Here is a 21,373-nt window from a genome sequence, read left to right as displayed (position 1 = left end):
ATAGGAATTCACTTATCAAGTTCAAGAGCTTAGGTTGTTTGATCCAATGTGTTGTTTCGCTATCAGTAATTGTTTGAATCTCATGATTTTTGTAAAATAAAGATATATGACAGGTGAAAAAGCTTTTGTTCCCGTTTAGATGATAAAATCTATTTCATTTTTTTAAATAATCTTTTCATGGATATATTGCTATATTAATGAAAGTCATTGTGTCTGGGGAGTTGTAAATTACTATAAGATAGTTCAAATAAAAAATATTGTTCCTGACTTCTATAATTTGAAAGTTACTTTGTTTACTCCAATATTATAAAGATTATGCACATGATTTTTTTTTATTAATAACGGTTCTTTATTTGCTTCCTTATCATATGGTATTTGTTGTTACTTTTTCTTACTACGTTCTTTCGAACACTTACTTATGTCACGTTACAAGTGACAAGTCTTTTTTTATCTAATTCCGCGATAACCCAAGTCATCATAAACAACAGACATTTATTACCAGAAAAACTAGTGCTACTTTAGTTGAGGGTCATATTTAATTTCTTTATTGCTTATTCAATGCATATAGTAAAACATATTCGTAGTAACACTTCGAGATAGTGATAAAACTCAATAAAGTTAGAGAAAAATATTGCAAAAATTATAAACTTTCAGTTGGTATTTCATTTTATTATGTTCTAGCTTTCTTTTTTTTTGCGAGAAAGTAAGTAGTACATAGTATATTTTTTTAGAGGTCGTACTATTATATGTTTCTACAATGATAACTTTCATCATAATAGTAGAAATTAGGAATGAAATCTTGATTAATGTGCCAAGTTCAACTTGTTTTGCTATGCCAACAATTGAGACAGTCAGCAGTGCTTTAGCGGTGCAAATTTGCAAACTCAAATCAAGATTTCATTCCAAATGTTCCCTTTATCTGCTGACGCTTTTCCACTTTTCCTCAACTTTCCCAATCAGCCCATTAGCTTTATTCTTTCAAAATTATTGCAGTTTTTGTCAAGGACACAATCATCTATGATAATGGATTTGTAGACGCTAGTTTATACCTAAGAGTATACAACTTACCAACTGAATCAGAAATCATTTTTATGTGGGTTAAGCAAAATGTTGAATGTTATACACTCACACGACCTATTTGTGTTTATACAACCAGTTTTTAGATTCAAATAGTAAATTATTACTACGGTTTTCACACCCCAAGGCTACCCTCAAGACGTGGACACGGGATCTAGGATCATGAGTGACGCCAAGCTAACCCTGCTGGCATATCATAAGCATATACTAAGATAACTGAAATAAGATAATTTTGTGCAGAAGCTTAAGACATGCGATAAACTTAAATGATGGGGAATACCTAATACTATTTGTATATATAACTGAGAAGAGTTTAAGATAGTGAAATAAAATTCAAATAGTACTAAAGCTGAATCTGTCTTTGACTGAACTAAGTCTCTGACCGACTAGAGAGGCTTGGACATGCCCTAGCTAACTCTAGCAAAAACTGAAAATTAAAATTAAAACACTACATATAGAAACATGTGTATTGTCCTCAAAATATGAGGACTCTAAAGTGAAGCTACTAAACTGAAGACCAGGAACCGATCTATGGGTGATTTGAATGTTGAGGACCTTAACTGATATTACAAAAAGATGTATCATAGAGTATGCATCAGTGCCTGAGAATGCATGATAGAATAATGCTGAATAAAACATATAACTAAACAAAGCGTTAAAGTAATGATATAATCTGAACATGATAAATATGCTAAACATGTTGAATATGAACTGAGTATATTTAATGACCATGTTTATAACTTACTAAAACTGAATATTGAAATGTAACTAATTACTTGGTTAATACTCTAGTGTTTGAATATGGAAGCCACTAAACCACATGAGATAAATGTGGAGTCTGATATATACTTCCCATCATGAGGATCCAATATGCCTTGCCAAGGGTATAGAGGCATGACTAGCACGATCACTAAGTAGTTGTGGGATTATGAGGGTGACTAACCCTAGTCCAACTCATTAAGCCTACTCCCAATAGAATGTATAAAACACAAAATAACTAAAATAACAAGATAGCTCAAGATTCTAACATGCTAAATGAAAATGAAACATTAAGTACTGATAATGAAACATTTGTAAATTGATGCATCTACAGCTGTACAAATTGACCTAGAAAGTGTAATTCATGAACTAAACGAATCTACACAATTAGGATTCTGAATTTCATGCAAGGATTTAGCAACATTGTTACAAAACGTATTATTGTGATTAGGATTAATCTAATAGCTAAAACATAACGATAATCTGAAGTTCTAGAAATCATAGGTCTAAAAATAATTTAGGGAATCAAGAATTTGACTGAACTTTAGGGACCCAACGGATAAAAGAAAGCGAGTAGCAAAATCTCACATATCTTGTGAAGAAATCACAGAGAAATCTTTTGATTTTGGGCTGGAACTGAGGAAAACCTTGTTGCATGTTCATGAAGTGATGCTTGACTATTTCCCTCTATTTTGCTCTAAGATCGATGAATTTAGGTGAATAATTTATTAGAGTAAGTTCTAATTAAGTCATTGGGATAAAACTGACCAAAACCACGTAGTTTAGGGGTAAATCGACGTAGTTTAGGGTCCAACGCATAAGGGAAAGACGCAACTGACCATGGCCCCTCTGATAGACCATCAAAGGGATCCCGAACCGTCAAGCTGGTCATGGTACAGTAGCTATTGGTCCTAAGGAGAGCTTTCACGGGCGTCACCACGGTCCATCATCAGGTCCACGACCCGTGAAAGGTCCTATGGTTTGACGTATGGGCTTAGTGGACTTTGTCTGGCTCCCACTAGCACCGGTACAACCCGTGAGGTGGTCCACGACCAATGAAGGGATCCGTTTTCCACCTTTGCTGGAAGGGTGCTGTGTCCACGGGTAGGTAAATGGATCGTTGTCTCTCTCATGGTTTGTAAACCCCGTCGTAGTTCACTGGTTCTAGAGTTTTTCTGCTACATTTTCTAAGTCTGATTTTTGAGGTGTTACAACAGTTCTTATGATCCATAACATATGGTGTTGTTATCCTATGGTCAAATGGATGGCGTTGTGGTATTCAAAAAGGTAATCCTTTTGAATGTATTTCCAAACATATAAATACCAAGTTGATTGAGAAGGATCACGATATGGGGATAATAAACCTTGATAGTAGTCCATTTCGTATAGCAAATTTTTGGTGCTCTATGGGGGAAAACATATGTCTTGAAGTTCAAAATATCATTCAACCAGTGGAAACAAAGTATAAATCAAATAAGCAAAGTATAAATCTTATCTATATGAGTCGTAACATAGCAATTATTTTGAGGTTTTAACCAAACTAAGCCATTATATAAAGTCATTCACCAAAATAATATGTTTTTTTAAATTTTACAAAACTAGTATAAACGTATTCCACAATAACGTTTTAGGATAGATTTTTTTTAAAAAAAGTTGATGGCGTCAGATTGATATATGTTACTGACAGTAACGTTTTGAAAGTAAAATGTTACTTATAGTAACGTATATCAACCTAATGCCGTTAGTTTTTAAAAAATAAAATATATCCTAAAACGTTACCGTGAAATACGTTTATACTAGTTTTGTAAAATTTTAGAAAAATGTATTACTTTGGTAAATTATTTTATATAATGACTTAATTTGATTCCAATTATTTTAGCAACAGTTAGGGAAAGACATCATGAAGGAGTTGTTTCAATGTTGTGCTGAAAAATTAGACTTACATATATGGTAATAAATATCAAAGAGATGCCTGCCAACTACTTAATCTTTCGCAAGTGTAATACTTAAACATACAAACTAGGATCCTATGTTGGTTCTTGAAACTAATCATATGCAGAGTGTGATATTGTTATATGTGTTCAATTTTTACAATTTATGCATACGAATAAATATTTCGAGCTGAAAACAATGAGTTCACTTAAACTCACAGAATATATATTTGCTTCCTTGTATAATAAAGGAAGATGAATCCTCTATATCATTGAAAATTTTATATGAATATTCAATTCTTCCTTTATTAGAAAACTGATACCAAAGTGATAATGTAATGTTAGGAGAATAAATTTGTCTTGCTTTTTTTAGAAAACTGATTCCGCACATAATCTAGTTATTTTAATTTATTTGTCTTACTTTTTTAGTTTGTTATATATTCGAAAATGACATAAAAAGTATTAGCATGCTCCAAATTTTCGAATATTTATAAACAAACAAAAAAAATTGATCAACTCAAAATTACATTTATGTTATATAAATTGAAACAAAAAAAGTACCAATTGGGCTCATATCGGTACAAACTTTATATGTAGTGCAACTTATAAGGGTCTAAAATGCTCCTCAACTATTTGAATTGGTACAAAACTATCCTTCATTCACCTTTGGACCCCAAATACCACTGTCGTCAATTGTCTCAAAAATATCTTAATGTCTAACTAAACATACTCATAAAGTGGATGGAGGACAATATTTTACCAAATCTCATAGTATAAGGGCATTTAAGCTCTTTTCCGTTAAATAATTTAAAATTACTTAATATATAAGCTCACGTGATTGACTTGGTTTTGAATTTTAGAGTAAATAAAAAATAAAAAAGGTTAGGTGTCTACTCTCTACACTCTTCTCCTCCCACCCCCACTCCTTGCCTCCTATCTCTTCTATTTTTTTTCTATTTCAATCTTGTCCACCATTTTTATTCTATTTATGTTTTCAATTAATGACAAACAAGAGATAAAAAGGTGGAAAATAACAATTCCATTCATATAGAAATAAATAGTTCAATATAAGATGAATTACTCAAAAAAAAGTACTTGTTGACACCCAATTTTGACCCTCCCCGATAATAATTAATCGACGAGTTTTTTAATTCTAAATGATTTGAAATAACTAGTTTTTATAAAGTTAAAAATAGTTTTAAAGTTATTCTTGATTAATTTTACCGTTTTTATAGCTTTTATATATATGTTTTATATAATTGGTATATATTTTATGAACATTTCGAAAATCATCTCAAAATTTTTAATTTTAGTGATTACTTTATTAAATTAGCTTTGTTTAAATTATGGTTATAATTTTGAACTTCTGATTTGATTATTTTATTTCTTTAAGATTAAGAAGTTTGTAAACTAATTAATATTAATTCGTCTTATTGAGTTTAATCGAATTTGTTAACTCAACTCATTATGCTTAAACTCTAAACTCTATCCTTACCTCACTTTAAACCCATCTAGGATTCTAAATTGGGCCTATTTTATAATCTATTTCCAGGCCCACGTCTGCCTAAGTCAGCAGCCCCCACTAATTTAAGGAATAATTACATGAATATACAACTTAAGTTTACATATTCTCCATATTTCCCTTCTTTTTTAAAAAATTACTAAAATCCCTATTTTTTAATAAATTTAATCTAACAGATACATAAATAAATTAGAATCCTAATTAATACAAACCAATTAAATCTTACCCCTAATTATACTCTTTATTTTTCCCAAATAAAATACCCATACACGACTCCCATAATTAATCCTAACCAATTAAATTATATCCCTCATTTTACTCTTTATTTTCCCAAAATAAAGAAACCTTTTCACCACTCCCACTAATTAATTACTAAACTGTTCATCTTCCTCTTAGTTGTCAGCCATTTTTCTCAGCCATTCCTTCCGTCCGTCCGCCTTCATCTAAGTTGTCCGCCATTTTCTCCGTCCGTCGGCAGTCTCCCTTTGATTCCTTCCGTCCGTCCGCCTTCATCTAAGTTGTCCGCCATTTTCTCCGTCCGTCCGCCTTTGATTCCGTCTGTCCGCCTTCCTATAAGCTGTCAGCCATGTTCCTCCTTTGAAAATCAAAGTTGTGATCTTCGTCCGTACGCCGTCGTCTAATCTGTCCGACACTGTCCGTACGCCGTCGTCTAATCTGTCCGCCCCCGTCCGTACGCCGGCGTCTAATCTGTCCGCCATCTCTGTCCGCCATTTTTTTTCTAACAATGGATAACCAAAGTTCGGAGAATCATAAAACACAAAAAGAGGCACATGCAAAGACACCCAAGAAGAGGGGTAGAAAGCTTGCAATGGCCATATCCAGACCTCCATTGCCACCGGTACGTATTTCGATTTTTTTTTTAATTTTTTTTTGTCACATGCAATGTATTTTTGTGTTATTAGAAAAAATTATTTTTAGATTATTTATCTGATTCAGAAAATACTTTTTTTTTGTACATGTTGTTTATTAAGTATTACTAATGTATAAATAAGTTGAAATTCAAAAAAAAATTATGTAAATCAAAACCCAGTTGCCCATCCTCTTGGTTGTCACCTCCTTTTGGGGTTTATGCTTAATAGATCTTTAATAAGAATATAATTTTAATTTCCTGTATCAATTTTATTTTTTACAGTAGTTATCTGATTCAGAAAATGTTAACAGACTCATATTTGTAGTTTTTATAAATAAGTTGAAATTCAAAAAAAAATTATGTAAATCATACCCAGTTGCCCATCATCTTGGTTGTCACCTCCTTTTGGGGTTTATGCTTAATAGATATTTCATAAGAATATAATTTTAATTTCCTGAATCTATTATATTTTTTAGATTATTTATCTGATTCAGAAAATACAAACAGATACATAATTGTAGTTATATTTATGTATCAAGTATAACTTTGAATTTTTTGTATCATTTAGTATCAAGTAGACAGAATTATAATTGTAGTTACAATTATGTATCAAGTACGAATTTGCTTCTTTTTTTTTTGTATCAAATATAACTTTGCATTTTTTGTATCATGTTAGTATCAATTAGACAAACTTATAATTGTAGCTAAACTTATTTATCAAGTATGACTTTGCAATTTTTGTATCATGTTAGTATCAAGTATATAGACTTATAATTGTAGTTACACTTATGTATCAAATACGAATTTGCCTTTTTTGTATCGTGTTAATATCAAGTAGACAGAATTATATCATGTTAGTATCAAGTAGACAGACTTATAATTTTAGTTACACTTATGTATCAAATACTAATTTGCCTTTTTTGTATCATGTTAGTATCAAGTAGACAAACTTATATCATGTTAGTATCAAGTAGACAGCCTTATAATTGTAGTTACACTTATGTATCAAATACGAATTTGAATTTTTTGTATCATGTTAGGCTATAAAGTGTCTGTTAGGTATCATTTTGGCTGACTTACGATACGTTTTTAGAATTATGTATCAATTTTATTTTTGCATTTTATGTATCATATTAAGCTTGTATGTTATATTAAATTTCAATATCACTTTTTTCAATCGCAGAATATGAATTATGTGGTAAAACAAATTCCCAAACACTCTCTTAAGTTTGGTTGTACTTACAATTCAAACATATTAAGAGACTTAGAGGAATCAATGGGGGTTGAGGGTATAGAATTATTTAGGAATAGTATTTTTGGTTCATATTTGAATATTCCTAAATGTAATTACCAAGGTCAGATCACAAAGTGTTTACTCCTTTTAGAGGTGGAGCAAGATAATCTAGCTGAGGAGCTTCACATTCGTCATGCTAAAGGAAATATCTTAACCTTTACCATGAAAGAATTTGCAGTTATTACTGGATTGAAATGCATTGGAAATATTAAGAATTTTACATATCCAGATTCGAAAAGAAGTAGGCTAGTTCAGAGGTATTTTCCGGGGCCTAATAACAGTGTAAATAAACAACGTCTGGTAGATCGATTTATGTTGGGTGGTTGGGATGATATTGATGATCAACTTCAGATGGCTATCATGTTTTTCATCCACTCTTTTGTATTATCTCAACTTGGAACTGCTTCAATTCCAATTGAAGATCTTTTAATGGTTGAAGATGGCACTTATCGGCAGTACCCGTGGGGTCAACGTGCTTTCAGAAGTTTAATGAATTCACTTAGACAAGAGTTTAAATCAGAGAAAAAAATGTATCGATTAAATGGTATGCCATATGCACTTAATGTATGGATATATGAATGTGCTTCTCACTTGGATAATGAGATTGCAGTCAAAGAACAAAATCTTATTCCAAGAATTTGCAATTGGAAAGTTGTGGCTGAGAAGCCCAAATTTGAGATGTTTATGGAAAACGTTTTCACTGAGGTAATTAATATATAATTGTTTAGTATTTTTTTGGTACTTATCGATACATTTTTTGTTCGTTCTAACAATGATTCAATATTTTGTTATTTTTCAGCATAACTGTACAAATATTCAGCCAACTGGAGAGGAATGTACAGCACTGCAATTACCTCAACCCAGTCAGGTAACTCATGATGAACCTGGTACATCAAATGTTAATATTGATGTTGGGAAGCCACAAGAGGTTCCTGGATTTGAAGACTTTTCATCTGAACCACCGGATCAATTGTTAAGGAGATCAACACGAGTCTCTGGCACAGGATCTACCCCACCACCGAAGAGAAGAAAAGTTGTACATCCACATAAAACAAAGGTTTCCAAATCAACAACAGCAGAAAAGCAACCAACTCAGAATGTTTACACTCCAGATTTACCACCTTCTCAAGCTGACATGTATCTAATGTTCCCGTAAATTCAGATTTTCGAAAAGTAATTTTTGAAAATTCACAATTAGAGGGACTGAAGCAATACTTGAAGAGTTATGTTAGTATTACAATCATATATTTTTTTGTGATTATCTTATATGTTTTATAATTATTGTTATTGTTTACGAATTCTTTATAAATTGTGTAATTTGCATATAGGTTGACCAACAAGTTGGTTGTCTTGTGGAGTTGATTAAAAAAAATCATTCTGAGTTGATGAAAGTTGTTGGCGAGAAAGACAACAAAACTGAAAAGGTATTATTTTTCTTTTTTTTTTTTGTTTCATTTTCATTGGCACTTATCGATTTTATTTTTTTGAACAGAAAAATAATGTTGATCAAGATATTGGTGGATCTGCTGCTGATGCTGATGAACAGGTTAATGAAACTGAAAAGGTATTCTTTTTCTTTTTTTTTGTTTCATTTTCATTGGCACTTATCGATTTTATTTTTTTGAACAAAAACATAATGTTGATCAAGATATTGGTGGATCTGCTGTTGATGCTGATGAACAGGTTAATGATATCAATATCGGAAAAGTTTGTATATGACACTTAAAAACAATTTCTTTTATTCATCTTTTTATTTTCTGCCTTTTAATTTAATAGAATTATGTATTATGTTTTGGTATTGTACAGACAGATAAAGTGGACCAACAATCTGTTTCACCTAATCACATGGATTGTTCAAAGGAATAACAGATGGAGGATGTCGTAGAGGTTATACACTCACCACAGCTTAGTCATCTTTTGATTGAAAAAGTTTCTCTTAATAATGAAAATATAAGTACAAATATTATGAATCAGTATACATTAATTTTTTTGTTTGTGTTCGAATTTAGTCTAACAAAATATTTATTAGGATTATACAACTGGTGAAGCCTCTCACTCAGACACAAAGATTTTAAATGCGGATGAACATGATGTTGATACACTTCAGCACAACATAGAGCACACTACAAGTATGTTTTCTGTTGATACATCTACAGAAGTGGAAAACAATGTCCAACCACTATGTTTGATTAGTCATGTGGAACAAAATGAGAGTGCTTTTTGGTTATCTGATAGCCAACTACCCACCCAACTACCCGTAAAGAAATCTTCACTTCCTCCTGATACTGAAACTCCAGCACCACGACACAGGATGCCTGCAAGAATTTTACGGTCTCCATATTTGACAGATTTTGGATCCAACGATAAAGGCAAGGCAAAAATAGATGATGATGTTCTCCCACTCTATCCATTTGAAGGTTGTGGTATTCTTGAACAATTGCCATTAGGTATGATGGACGAGTTCTCGCAATGGATTGAAAAAGGTCTCTTAAAATCACATGCGAACAAGTAAGTTATTATAATATGTCTTGCTAATTATGTGTCGTATAACATTATTTTAATTTGTTTCTAAAAATTATATATGTGTGTAGGAAACAATCCGAGGACAAATACAGAGCAAAGTCTGCTTCATTTGGTGTTGATTATATTGATTTTGTTGTCGCATTCCCTATGGACAAGAACTGGTTTTATACTATGTCACAGCCGAATAGATGTTGGACTGATGAGGTATCATATACATTATTTTGTCGAATTTTGATTTTTAGGTATCACTTCAAAACTTACTATATTATATCTAGTTAATAATAAGTATCAAATACTATTACACTTTTTTGTATCATGTTGTTATTAATATGATTGTTATTAATATTAAGTATTAATTTGATTATTTAAAATATATTTATCAGTTAGGGTATCAAATTAGTTCCTGCATATGTTTTTCACTAATCAAATACATTTTACCATGTATTATGTTTTCTCTTATTTTGCAGCATATAGATGTAATCTTTTACTATCTCCGCAAGAAGTCCAAACAAAGAAGCATGGATCAGTATAGATATACTACAGTCAATTGCTTGTTTAAGTCTCATATAAACAAAGCATATTCAAGGTATTATAACAGTCATGCAGATGATACAATTAGCACACAAGAACACATGAATCGTGCTGCTGCCGTATCAGTTCATGAAAGGTCTATCATTAACATCATTAATGGTTTTTCTATTCCTGCTGCTTTACCATGGCATTTAGTAGATGAGGTTTACATTCCTGTAAACTGTGATGAAAATTTCCATTGGGTGTTGGCTGTTGTGGTTCTAAAAGAAAGGCTTATAAGGGTGTATGACTCAACTTCGGGATCAAGGAAGAGAGTTCATTTTACAGACATCAAGAAGTTGTCTCAAATCCTTCCAAACTACCTTCATGATAGTGGCTTCTTTGAAAAAAAGGAGCGAACAGATTGGGCAGCATTGGATGCATATAAAGACATGAAAACTGGAGAACTTTTGGGTCCACAACATTCGTTTAATGTGGAGTTTGCTCAAGACAACATGCAACAAAAAAGTGATAGCCTGTGAGTATTGTTTATTGTTTTATTTTATTTTTTGTATCTAATTCATCCTTATAATTAATCTTACTGTTTTTGTAGTGATTGCGGACTGTTTGTAGCTGTATATGTAGAATTTTTGAGTGACAAAATCAATATGTCATGTAATAGTTTTGAGAGTAGCTATCTTCGCAAAAGATATGCGATACTTTTATTGAAGTATGGTCTCGACAAGATGAATGCTGGATATGTTAGCAACAGTGATGACCCTCCAAGAATGAACAATGTATTAAACCCATCATCTGAAGATGAAATTGTTAATGTAGGCTAGTTAGTTTTCAATGTTTGAATTTTTAATATTTTTTTTTGGAGTTAAACAAGATGTTTGAAGTATTTATTAACATAACAACACATATTGTTAAATTATGAAAGTGTTTTGATTTTTAAATTGGTTTATTCTATTACTTTAATTTTTTTTATCACCGTTATGAATTCAGGAATTATGTATACTGTTAGTTAGACATTAATGTCATTATTGTATCAAAACTATAATAATAATTACACTAATGTAATTATTGTCATAAAAAAACACTTATTATATATACGTAAATATATTGTATGATACAAAAAAAAATTATGTACGTAATTAAATTATGTATATGATACATGATTTATCAAAATATATAATATCACAAACAGTGATACTAGTTATTACACTTGATACACGCCAGTTTTTTTTTTTTAAATAATATCTTTTGTACAAATAAGATATATTCAGTACTATGATTTATATATATTACGAACAATTAATTTCCCTTCAAAATATTTTTTTTTAAGTATCTACACACATGATACTATATTACTAAATTAAATTAAATTAGAACTAAAAATAATTTGGTTGAAATTTCCGCAATTAATATTGATTAAAGTAAGTTTGAATAAGGATTATAAAATAAAGTATTTGATACATTAAATATAATGTCAAATTTAAATAGAGTTTAACAAAAAATAAAGAATTGTATGATACAAAAAAAGAAAATTCAGATACGTAATTAAATTATGTATATGATACATGAAAAATCAAAATATATAATATCACAAACAGTGATACTAGTTATTAAACTTGATACACACTATTTTTTTTAAAAAAAAAATTAATATCTTTTGTACACATAAGATATATTCAGTACTATGATTTATATATATTACGAACAATTATTTGCCTTCAAAATATGAAATTTTTTTAAGTATCTACACACATGATACTATATTACTAAATTAAATTAGAGAACACATTGCGAAATGATCAAAGAAATTTATTGAATCAGAATCTCTTTGTAACAGTGGAACCAAATGCTACACCATTACATTTATTTAAGGAACTCCTGAAACATAATCATTATGAATCTTTTGGAAAGAAAGTACATGTTCTTCTATTGTAACCTTCTTGTCCACATCGTCCACAACAATTTGTGTTTCCGCTTAGCTTTTCATCTGCATTTTTCTTTCTTTTTTTTCTTGGTCTACCAGACATTTTTTTGTATCTTGGTGGCAATACAACTTCTTCCAAAACACTTTCCGGAACTATCCAATCACTTTTGTCCGGCATTGGTTCCATTGGAACTGCATAGGTGTTTGCTAATGCATCAGGTTTATAGTAATCAGAACAGTATGGGTGTACATCTTTGATATTCTTCTTCTTCAAAACAGCCATTGCATGCGCACAAGGTATTTCATCATGCTGAAATCTACCACAAGAACATTTCTTTCTCTCAAGGCAAACGATGTATCTTATACCACCTTCATAAACTGAAAAAATGAATTCTGAAGATGCAACAACCTGCAATAGTTTTTAAAAAGTTACTGTTGGATTTTTTGATACAAAAAAAATCTTAAAATATTGAAGCAAGATATATAATATTTGATATATGAATAAATACCTTCATTTTCGAACATTTGGACGCATTTATAATCAATATCTCTTCAAATTTCCTCCCTAATGTTTCCTTTGTATAAGATGCTATTTCTCTATTTTTGCAGTTCCAAGAACCAAATAGAATTCTGGCTTCTTCCAAAAAGTCCAAAACAGGTAATTGTCGTGCATCAACAAGACAACCATTGATACATTCCGCAATGTTAGATGTCATCATTCTACCCCTATTCACGGTTGCATGAGATCTAGACCACCTTTCATAGCCAGCCTCTTCAAGATACTTTTTAACTCTGCCATCTACTTTTTCCACTTTAGCCATCAATTTTTCAAAATCCTTTTTCCGATAAGCCTTAGCCATCGAATAAAACAGATTACTTAGAGTGTTTTTACTTCTCTTGTAGTATGTACAAACATTTTTCCACAAGTGCCATATGCATGCAAAATGTGGAACATTTGGATAAACTATACTAACACTCTTAATTATGCTTTCGTTTCTATCAGAAACAACACACATTTTTTCTCTCTCACCAAATGCATTTTTGAACTGTGTGAAGAACCATGTCCATGAACAATCATTTTCCGTATCGACGATCCCGTAAGCTAATGGTAATATGCAACCTTAACATAGTCAACACACAATATTAATGTACTTGATACATAATGTTGAAACAATGTTATTATTATCATTTTAAAAAAAATTATAATTATGCAGCAACATGACATACCTGCCCCATCAAGAGTACTTGCGGATACAAACGTCCCTTTGTAAGCTCCACTAAGATGTGAACCATCAACAACAACAACAGGCCTACAGAACTCAAACCCTCTCATCAAAGGCCTTAAAGCAATGAATAGATACATAAATTCATTTTTTCTGATTTGTGCATCCGTATATAAGAATTTGGATACACCGTTTCCAACATATGTATGTATCTTGGCATATTTTTATATGCATCTGCAGGATTGCCCCTTATCAACTCTAGTGCACGTTCTTTAGCACGCCATGCTTGCTGGTAAGAAATCTCAACACCATACATTTCCCTAACATCATCAATTATATCATTTGGAGTATGTTTTCGTTTATCATTTACCAATTTTGGAGCTGTAAAAGCACCAATAAATCCAACAGTAGCTTGTACTTTACTTAATACCCTATCCCTTAATGGACATGTATGCTCACTGTTGAAGTATCTTACTTTGAATATATCAGTGTTTTTCCTAACAGACGCCTTTAATTTCCAACAACAATTCTCCGAATAACACTCTAAAACATAGCTGCAATTATACCAATATAAATTTGTTAGTTAGTAGAAAAAATGCATACTTCAAACTTTAATATTTGATACAAAATTTTTGATATTTACACACGTTCACAGACACGTCCATAACATTGATATGTGTACACCTTTTCTGATCCCATGTATTCAAGTTTCGTTATCTTCCGGTGAAACGAATACAAAATAAATTAAATATTCACAATTATAATTCCATCTTTGACTTATACAAAATAAATTTTTAATTATCCAACACCAAGTGATATACTAACCATGTAAATAATCCAAATTTATCCAAAAATATCATTATCTAAAGTGTGTAAAGAAAAATCAAATATGAAATACTTATATAACTTTTTGTATCTGACCGTTTGACTCTAAAATTGAAGCTAGTTTTAATTTTGTATTTCATCATTACAGCCACAAGAGTTGCTTTATCCTTGTACAATTGTTTCGTCTCCACATTTGATATATTTGTATCCGATATATAATTTTCTTTCTCCATCTCGGATATGTAACAAGAATCACCAATGTTTGATTCAACAACGTTTAGAGCATTAGCGTCTCTTTGTCCACCTTCAATACACATAATTGCACCACTACTTGAATCAAAACCTTGTAACTCCTCTGTACTTTTTTCATTTGTATCAATGCAAAGCGGATACATACTGAATCCAACCTCTTGCTTCTTTATTTCTATAAACAGCTTCACACCCATATCATTCCTAATTATCATCGGAGAAGAATTACCCACTACAATATATCGGATAATAATATTTTTTTTCAATTCATCAATATTTAATTCAGTAGCAATTGCTGAGATTAAATTCATATATGAAATATTTTCTCCAACCACTATCCCATCACTTTTGTATTGATTGTATTTAACCTCACTCTCCCATATTCCTGAATGCCTTAGCAATATCGTAATAATCATTACGAAACCGGATACAAAATTACATTCAACGAAAATTTGAATATGCTTTCTGCCAAAAAAAATGGAAGATAGTCACTAATGAAAATAAAAAATTTCGTTACTGCATAATAGAAGAGAAGATGACTAATGGCAAATTTTAAGGGAATATAACTGCTATTAAAAGTCACAAGTTAATGCCTTTATTTAAGGATAATAACCGTGGCACATAAAAAATAGGCATTAATTCAAATTTCTGTTTTTAACCCCACTAATTACTCAACAAACGTATCCCTAAAATTACTCAACAAACTGATAAAATGGAATACAATATAATGTATCTAAGTGTTTTATTATGTATCAGAAACTTATTGAAAATAAGGGATTTTTTGTAAATTTAAAAAGAGTAGGGATAGGAGGTAATTTATGTTTTACACTGTGATTTATATAATTTTCCTAATTTAATTCCCGATCCCACCAGGCCCACCACCTAATTCCCCTTAAACCCGGCCCAAATCTTTCCTTTCCCTTACGAAGAGGCCCAACATCACAATCCAACGATGCTTACACTGTTAAAGTGAAATTAAAAGACAAGGACGCGTGAGTAGCCACCGAACTCCTGTACGCGCTCCAATCCACCTCACGCGAAGGGAAGTTCACGGAAGAATCAGCAACGGCTCTAAGCGATTCCCTTTTCCGTCGAAATACATGGAAAGGCAAGCTAAGGACAGTTGTTCTTCGTCGTCTTCTACCTCTCCAGCAGTCTGATGCAGCGCGACAAAGCTACTGCTGTAGCAGACCTGCGTCTCCGTCCTTGGCAGCTCAAGATTGATCCACGTAGCGTCTCTAGGACAGAAGATTGATCGAGGGCGTCCATTCGTCCTTTGCCCTTTCGAAATAGTTTGAAGGCTCAGAAAAAGAGTGTCTCCCCTTAATTGTGAAAGTTTTTGGGGTTCAAATTTTGAATGGACCCATTGTTCTTTGGATTTTTCCTCATCTCCCCCCAAATTTCGACCTATATAAAACTGACTTTCTTCTCTATTAATGGGGGTGGGGGGATATTTTGAGAAGAAAATACCAGAGAGGTTTTTGTGAGTTGGGAAATTTTTGGCGAAGAACTACGTAAGCCGCATTAAAATACTCCTTGGAATTGTTCTTGTTTCGTTGTCTGAAGATTGCTAGGACTCGTAGAAACTCCCAGGGTTCGGAGTTTGTGGTGAAGTACTCCGTAAATCGTTGCCGTCCCAGTTGGGCTGCCCCTATAAAGGTAACGTCCGTCTCTTTTCAAGCATCCCTTGTTTTCACTGTGTTGTTCATGATAGCGTGAAGTATCTTACATGACTGAATGAAATTTTTGTTTGACTCGTTGCTGCTTGCGAATTAGGGGGTAAAGTTTGGTCTGATAATCTATTACTATCGTTTTTTTTCTTTTTCTTGTTTTTTTCTGTTTTCGAGGATGGCTTGGTGTTCGTCTGAGCCTACATTTTTGAGGTTTCAGCAAGTCCATGGTTGTTGTACTCTCCATAAGGTCCTTAAGCGCCAAGAAAGTTATTCCGTCGTATAATCTTAAGCATATATTAGTTTAGTTCACATTCATATGACTCGTTCGTCTTCAGGTCATTTTGTAGTATGATATCATAGCACTCGTTCAGTGTTTGGTGATTAGACTTCTCGTAACTCATCCATTCATCCTAGATAGTTTAATGTTTTGCCATGAATTCGAAGAGTTTGTTGTTAATTAATGTATCTTTGTACGACTGATCATTGTTTTGTTTGCTTAAGTTTGTCTCAAGCTCTCTTGATTTGAAATGATATAATACCTTTCTATCCAACAAGGTATTAGTTTAGCATGAAAGTTCTTTAGGTAGTGTCTCTTTTTGTCCCGTCTTCCATCCCTGAGTTGATAGTACTTTTTTGGTTTCACTATGGTTTTATTTTCGGGTCTCCTATCGCGTTTACGTACCGGTTTTTGCGTCTGCTATTATGAGAAGCAGGCTTTTTCCTCCGTCTGCTCTCTGTTAATCATGTCATTAATATATGCTTGGTCTTGTGATACCTTTTGCTGCCTAGTTTTGGTCCGAGTATAAAGGGGTTCATAAATGAAAATTGTTTTTTTCTATCTAGGAAAGGATTTCAAATAGGTGCATTTGAGATAAATGTTCAAAAGAAATTATCTAGTTGATTGCTCACTGTTATCTTGATTAAATATCTTCATTCAGAATTCTTATTTTTGCTCTTAAGGAAAATGTTTATCATGCTTTTGATTTTTAGAAGTTATTGTATGTTTGGAGTAGACTTTGCCATGACTACTGTGTTATCCATAAATACATATGTGACTTATTCGGGAAACTCCTTGTTTGGTTTTGCGAGTGTTTGAATAATTCTTACCTTATCCTTGTATGTTTTCTTTCGTTAATTCGTTTATTTTGTTCCATGTCATTTTCCTCTAGTTAATGTTTTGCCTTTCTTTTATGGCATTGACAAAGTCCCTCGGGAATCCTTGTTTCCTCTTGCATCCGTTAATTGAGCTGGGAAAGCTCAATTTTTCCCATCGATTCAGCTATCTTGGCAACTTTAGGAGGTAGCTGGAAAGGCTGAAGACAGCAATATATTGCTGGAAATCAATTTTCCAGCCCCCAAAAAAGCCTAAAACACGTTGATATACCAGCTATATACACTGGCATACAGCTGGAATTACCAAAACAGGTGCAAATGTGGAAATGCAGATCAGAAAATACAGCATACAAAATTAGATACAATCCAGGTTTCAGAAGGTTCAAAATATACTGGATACGCGTCATATACAGCGGTTTACATTAAGTCTATACCATATTTTTAAAAAAGAAATGGGGCCAAAGCCCATTTGATTTCCCTGCAGAATTTTGTGAGAAATGGGCCAAGACCCAAAAGAGAACAGCAAAAAAAAATGAAGGAAAACATGGGCCAAAGTCCAAGTTTAACTACTTTCTCTCTATATATTTTTAGTATATTAATTGACTAGCGTTATTGAATTTCGGTTTTAATTTAATAATTCCCGGTGATAGCTATTTTTCTTTACTTTATATGTCCAAAATTTAACGTGTGTGTATATATATATATATATAATCTTTTAATTGGTCTTATATTATTTAATACTTGAATTCATTACCTTAAGAATGATTTCCTCTAGTTATTTCACCTTAGCAAAATGATTAGAGAAAAAATAATTAAAACAGATAAAATCAAATTAGATAATAGTATGTAAATAATAATAAAAATAAATTTCCTGTAATTAATCAAAATTTGAAACTTTTCAAAATGTCTTTTAGTCAATTGCAAATTATCAGGTATTCTGAGGGCCTAACACCTTCTCAGACTGTACATTAAATTTTGAACCCTTTTTTCAATTGATTTTTATCTGTTTAAATCTATTGAAAAAACAATTTTAAGTTTTTCTTGATTTTTACAAAAAATCAAGTGGCGACTCTGTTAATTTGGAAAGTCGATTTCTGTTAAATCATGAGATTAATCAATTTTTTGAAACTTAGTCATTTTTTACTTCACTTATATATTTCCGTAAAATAGAAATGGCGACTCTACTGGGGAATAATTAAGTTCTAACTAAAATAATTTGACTATTTGTAATAAGTGTTATTATTGAATTGTTTATATGTGATTAAATTGCTTAAATTATAAACTGGCATTTTATATCATGACATATTTCTGATATATATTATATAGTATATTCAAGGACGGTTGCGGAACCACAGTCGGACTTATTTATACTCACCTTCTTTCGGAGTTAGCGGCAATTTATTGGTTTATTATGCGTCCAATGGTTATCTCGAGTTCCAACCCAAATTGTCCGTTTGTGTTTTCAGTCTTTTCAAAAGCCATTCATAGTCAACTAGCGTAGAACTGAGCCAAAATCTCAAATTTAGGAGCATTTGAACTAGGACGACACAACACCCAAGGCGTGTGGCGCCCATAAAAGTCTACCTTTTGTCTAATTGGCCCAAAATTGCAAAAAATAGACAACCATGCTTATGTGATAATTGAAGGACGTATGTGTTTTTAAAACGATTTGTTGTCTACGGGGGTGGCGGTTAACTAATATTTATCTGGTATTTTTCCAGGATGAATCCGACACACGAGCCTTTGAAAACAAGAGTGGTTACCATCCTCAATCCCTTCCTCAAAGTATGGTGGAAGTTCATGAATAACGAAGACAAAATGATTATTCAGAAACACATAGGTTACCTCCCGTCACTGCTCGAGATGAATGCCCGGTATGGCCTAATTCGAACAATGGTGAAATTCTGGGATAGCGAGCATATGATTTTTCGATTTGGGGAAGTGAAGTTGACGCCTACAATAGAAGAAGTCCTCACGAGTTACGAAAGCGTCTCCATGTGCAACAAAAGGAAACGACATCCAGATACTGATCTCCTAAATCTTATAATATGGGATTTCACCAAAATTAGAGAAAAACTAGCATTGGTTAAAATCAAGTGGATGGACAAGCTCCCTGACTCAAATATACCTTTCAATAAACTGTATTATCGGTTCGGCCGTGCAGGGGCTTATGAGAAATATAAAGAAGAGTTTGTTTCAAAAGAAAAATTAAAAGAGACGCATCCCCTCACATTTACAATATGTTTACTCGAAATAATGGTTTTCCCTCAAGGGCCAAAATAAACTATTCATCCTAGCGTGTTTATGGTCACTCATGCCATCTTCTACGGAATGGACCATAAATCATCAACAAAGTACTACACTTTAGCTACTATGATTTTTGCCGACATCTATAAGGGTTCAGACAAATGTCAAAGCGAAGAACGCTTCTTTCAAGGGTGTAATCTGATACTACAGTGGTGGATGATTTGACATTTGATCAAGACTTATAATCCAAAAGAACCAGATCCCCTAAAGCAGTCAAACAAGCTACACGGTCATGATTGGTGGTTGTACCACAATCGTTGCAATAAGAACGGAGGAGAATGTTTTTGGTATCAGAGGTTTCGAGGGATGAGGGAAGAAGACGTACAGTGGTCAATAGACAATTTGGTGGTAACTAAGAATATGGTGGTTCGAACAGAAAAAGTCTCTTACTTGGTATTTGTTGGGTTAAGAGGGACTAGACCATATGCTCCCGGTCAAGTCCTAAGGCTACTAGGAGGAAAACAAGAGTTGCCCCAGATCGCAGATATGAGGAAATTTGCAACTGACCATGAGAATGGACGAGTTGCATTTGCTGAAGACATGCGTAGGATGTGGAGATGTCGAAGAGTGTTGGGTGAACCTGTACCAAACAGGTTTCGTCCAAAATATTCTAGGGAGTACAAAGAATGGTTGAAAAAGAGTCTCGCTAGAACTATTGAGCCTGGTCCAAACCTTTCTCACATTATTGCAGATGTTGGAGCCAAAATCAAGTCTGACTTCACCGACTTCAAGTGAAGTTTGATAAGAATGAATTAGAAATCAACTTGTCATTCAGAAGACGTCAAAGTCATAGATCAATTGAAACAAGAACTATGAAAAGCCAGACAGTGTATAATAGAGTTAGATGATAGCATGGAACAACAAATTCAGTCAATGGAGGGGTTCAGACATCAAGAAGGAGCTCTATTGATGAGATATCACCTATGGGCGAATAGATATACTATGTGGGAAGAGGTCGACATCACCAAGAGGACCAGACTTGAAGAAGGATCAGAGAAGGCTTGAATTTTATTTACCATCCCCTGCGTGGGACTGCTTTATTTGTACTTTGTTTTGTAACTTATTTTTTAGAACTATTTCTTGTTTTATGTTTATCAGACATTTTGGATGCTATTAATGAAGTATTTTGAGGATAATAAATCAGGTTTAAAAAGCATATACATCCTTCAGTTTGTTAGGCCTATCCTTTGCATAAAAGGGTTACAAGCATGTTTAGGACGTGATATATGTGTTTTAACTGTTTATATGATATGTTTCTATGAATAAGAATATCGTAAACCCACTCCTACCAGAAAATGCTCAAAAACATACAAGTCATCATCACAAAAATGTTCGACCAGAATATTCTGTTTTTCAGTTTCTCACTCAAAGACGCCTCTTATATCCCAAATCCTAAAATATTGCTCTACTGTCTCAGGAAAAGCCAATCACTGCTATGGATAATGGTAAGAATATCCAGATGGAACTCACTGGATAAGAGTTACAAATAAAGATCGAACAAATCACTTGAGAAATTCAAGAGGTTAGAGAAGAAGGACTCAGGGTCAAAGTTTC

The 21,373-nt window shown here is 32.6% G+C and overlaps 2 protein-coding genes and 1 long non-coding RNA gene across 3 annotated transcripts; 2 read left to right on the top strand and 1 right to left on the bottom strand.

The window, feature by feature from the left end:
- The first annotated feature begins 7,436 nt into the window (after positions 1–7,436).
- On the top strand, positions 7,437–11,329 carry LOC138340212 (uncharacterized). The gene is made up of 9 exons (XM_069291910.1): positions 7,437–8,159; positions 8,254–8,553; positions 8,783–8,878; positions 8,947–9,018; positions 9,138–9,161; positions 9,484–9,962; positions 10,046–10,181; positions 10,445–11,025; positions 11,101–11,329. Exons 1-9 carry the CDS (start codon positions 7,437–7,439, stop codon positions 11,327–11,329), a joined length of 2,640 nt encoding a protein of 879 aa, XP_069148011.1.
- A 1,006-nt stretch (positions 11,330–12,335) lies between these two features.
- LOC101267491 (uncharacterized) lies at positions 12,336–15,510 on the bottom strand. Its single transcript, XM_019211470.3, has 4 exons — positions 14,574–15,510; positions 13,657–14,206; positions 12,939–13,549; positions 12,336–12,838 (listed from the first exon to the last, which is right to left on the bottom strand). Exons 2-4 carry the CDS (start codon positions 13,790–13,792, stop codon positions 12,398–12,400), a joined length of 1,188 nt encoding a protein of 395 aa, XP_019067015.2. The 5' UTR covers positions 13,793–14,206; positions 14,574–15,510; the 3' UTR covers positions 12,336–12,397.
- Positions 15,510–18,250, top strand: LOC101244459 (uncharacterized). Its single transcript, XR_183317.5, has 2 exons — positions 15,510–16,385; positions 17,605–18,250. It is a non-coding gene; the product is annotated as an uncharacterized lncRNA (long non-coding RNA).
- The last annotated feature ends 3,123 nt before the right edge of the window (positions 18,251–21,373 follow it).

Source organism: Solanum lycopersicum, chromosome 12, assembly GCF_036512215.1.
Source record: "Solanum lycopersicum chromosome 12, SLM_r2.1".
NCBI classification, from domain to species: domain Eukaryota; kingdom Viridiplantae; phylum Streptophyta; class Magnoliopsida; order Solanales; family Solanaceae; genus Solanum; species Solanum lycopersicum.
The sequence above is the reverse complement of the archived record's forward strand: the minus strand, read 5'-3'. Positions and strand labels throughout refer to the sequence as shown.

Excerpts from the sequence above, each read along its gene's own strand:
- LOC138340212 (XM_069291910.1), top strand. The coding sequence starts at position 7,437 with ATGGGGGTTGAGGGTATAGAATTATTTAGGAATAGTATTTTTGGTTCA. Across the intron at positions 9,019-9,137 it reads AGGTTAATGAAACTGAAAAG|GTTAATGATATCAATATCGG; the intron begins GTATTCTTTTTC and ends GCTGATGAACAG. Across the intron at positions 9,162-9,483 it reads ATGATATCAATATCGGAAAA|GATTATACAACTGGTGAAGC; the intron begins GTTTGTATATGA and ends AATATTTATTAG.
- LOC101267491 (XM_019211470.3), bottom strand. The coding sequence starts at position 13,792 with ATGTATCTATTCATTGCTTTAAGGCCTTTGATGAGAGGGTTTGAGTTC. Across the intron at positions 13,550-13,656 it reads AAGTACTCTTGATGGGGCAG|GTTGCATATTACCATTAGCT; the intron begins GTATGTCATGTT and ends GACTATGTTAAG. Across the intron at positions 12,839-12,938 it reads CCAAATGTTCGAAAATGAAG|GTTGTTGCATCTTCAGAATT; the intron begins GTATTTATTCAT and ends AAACTATTGCAG.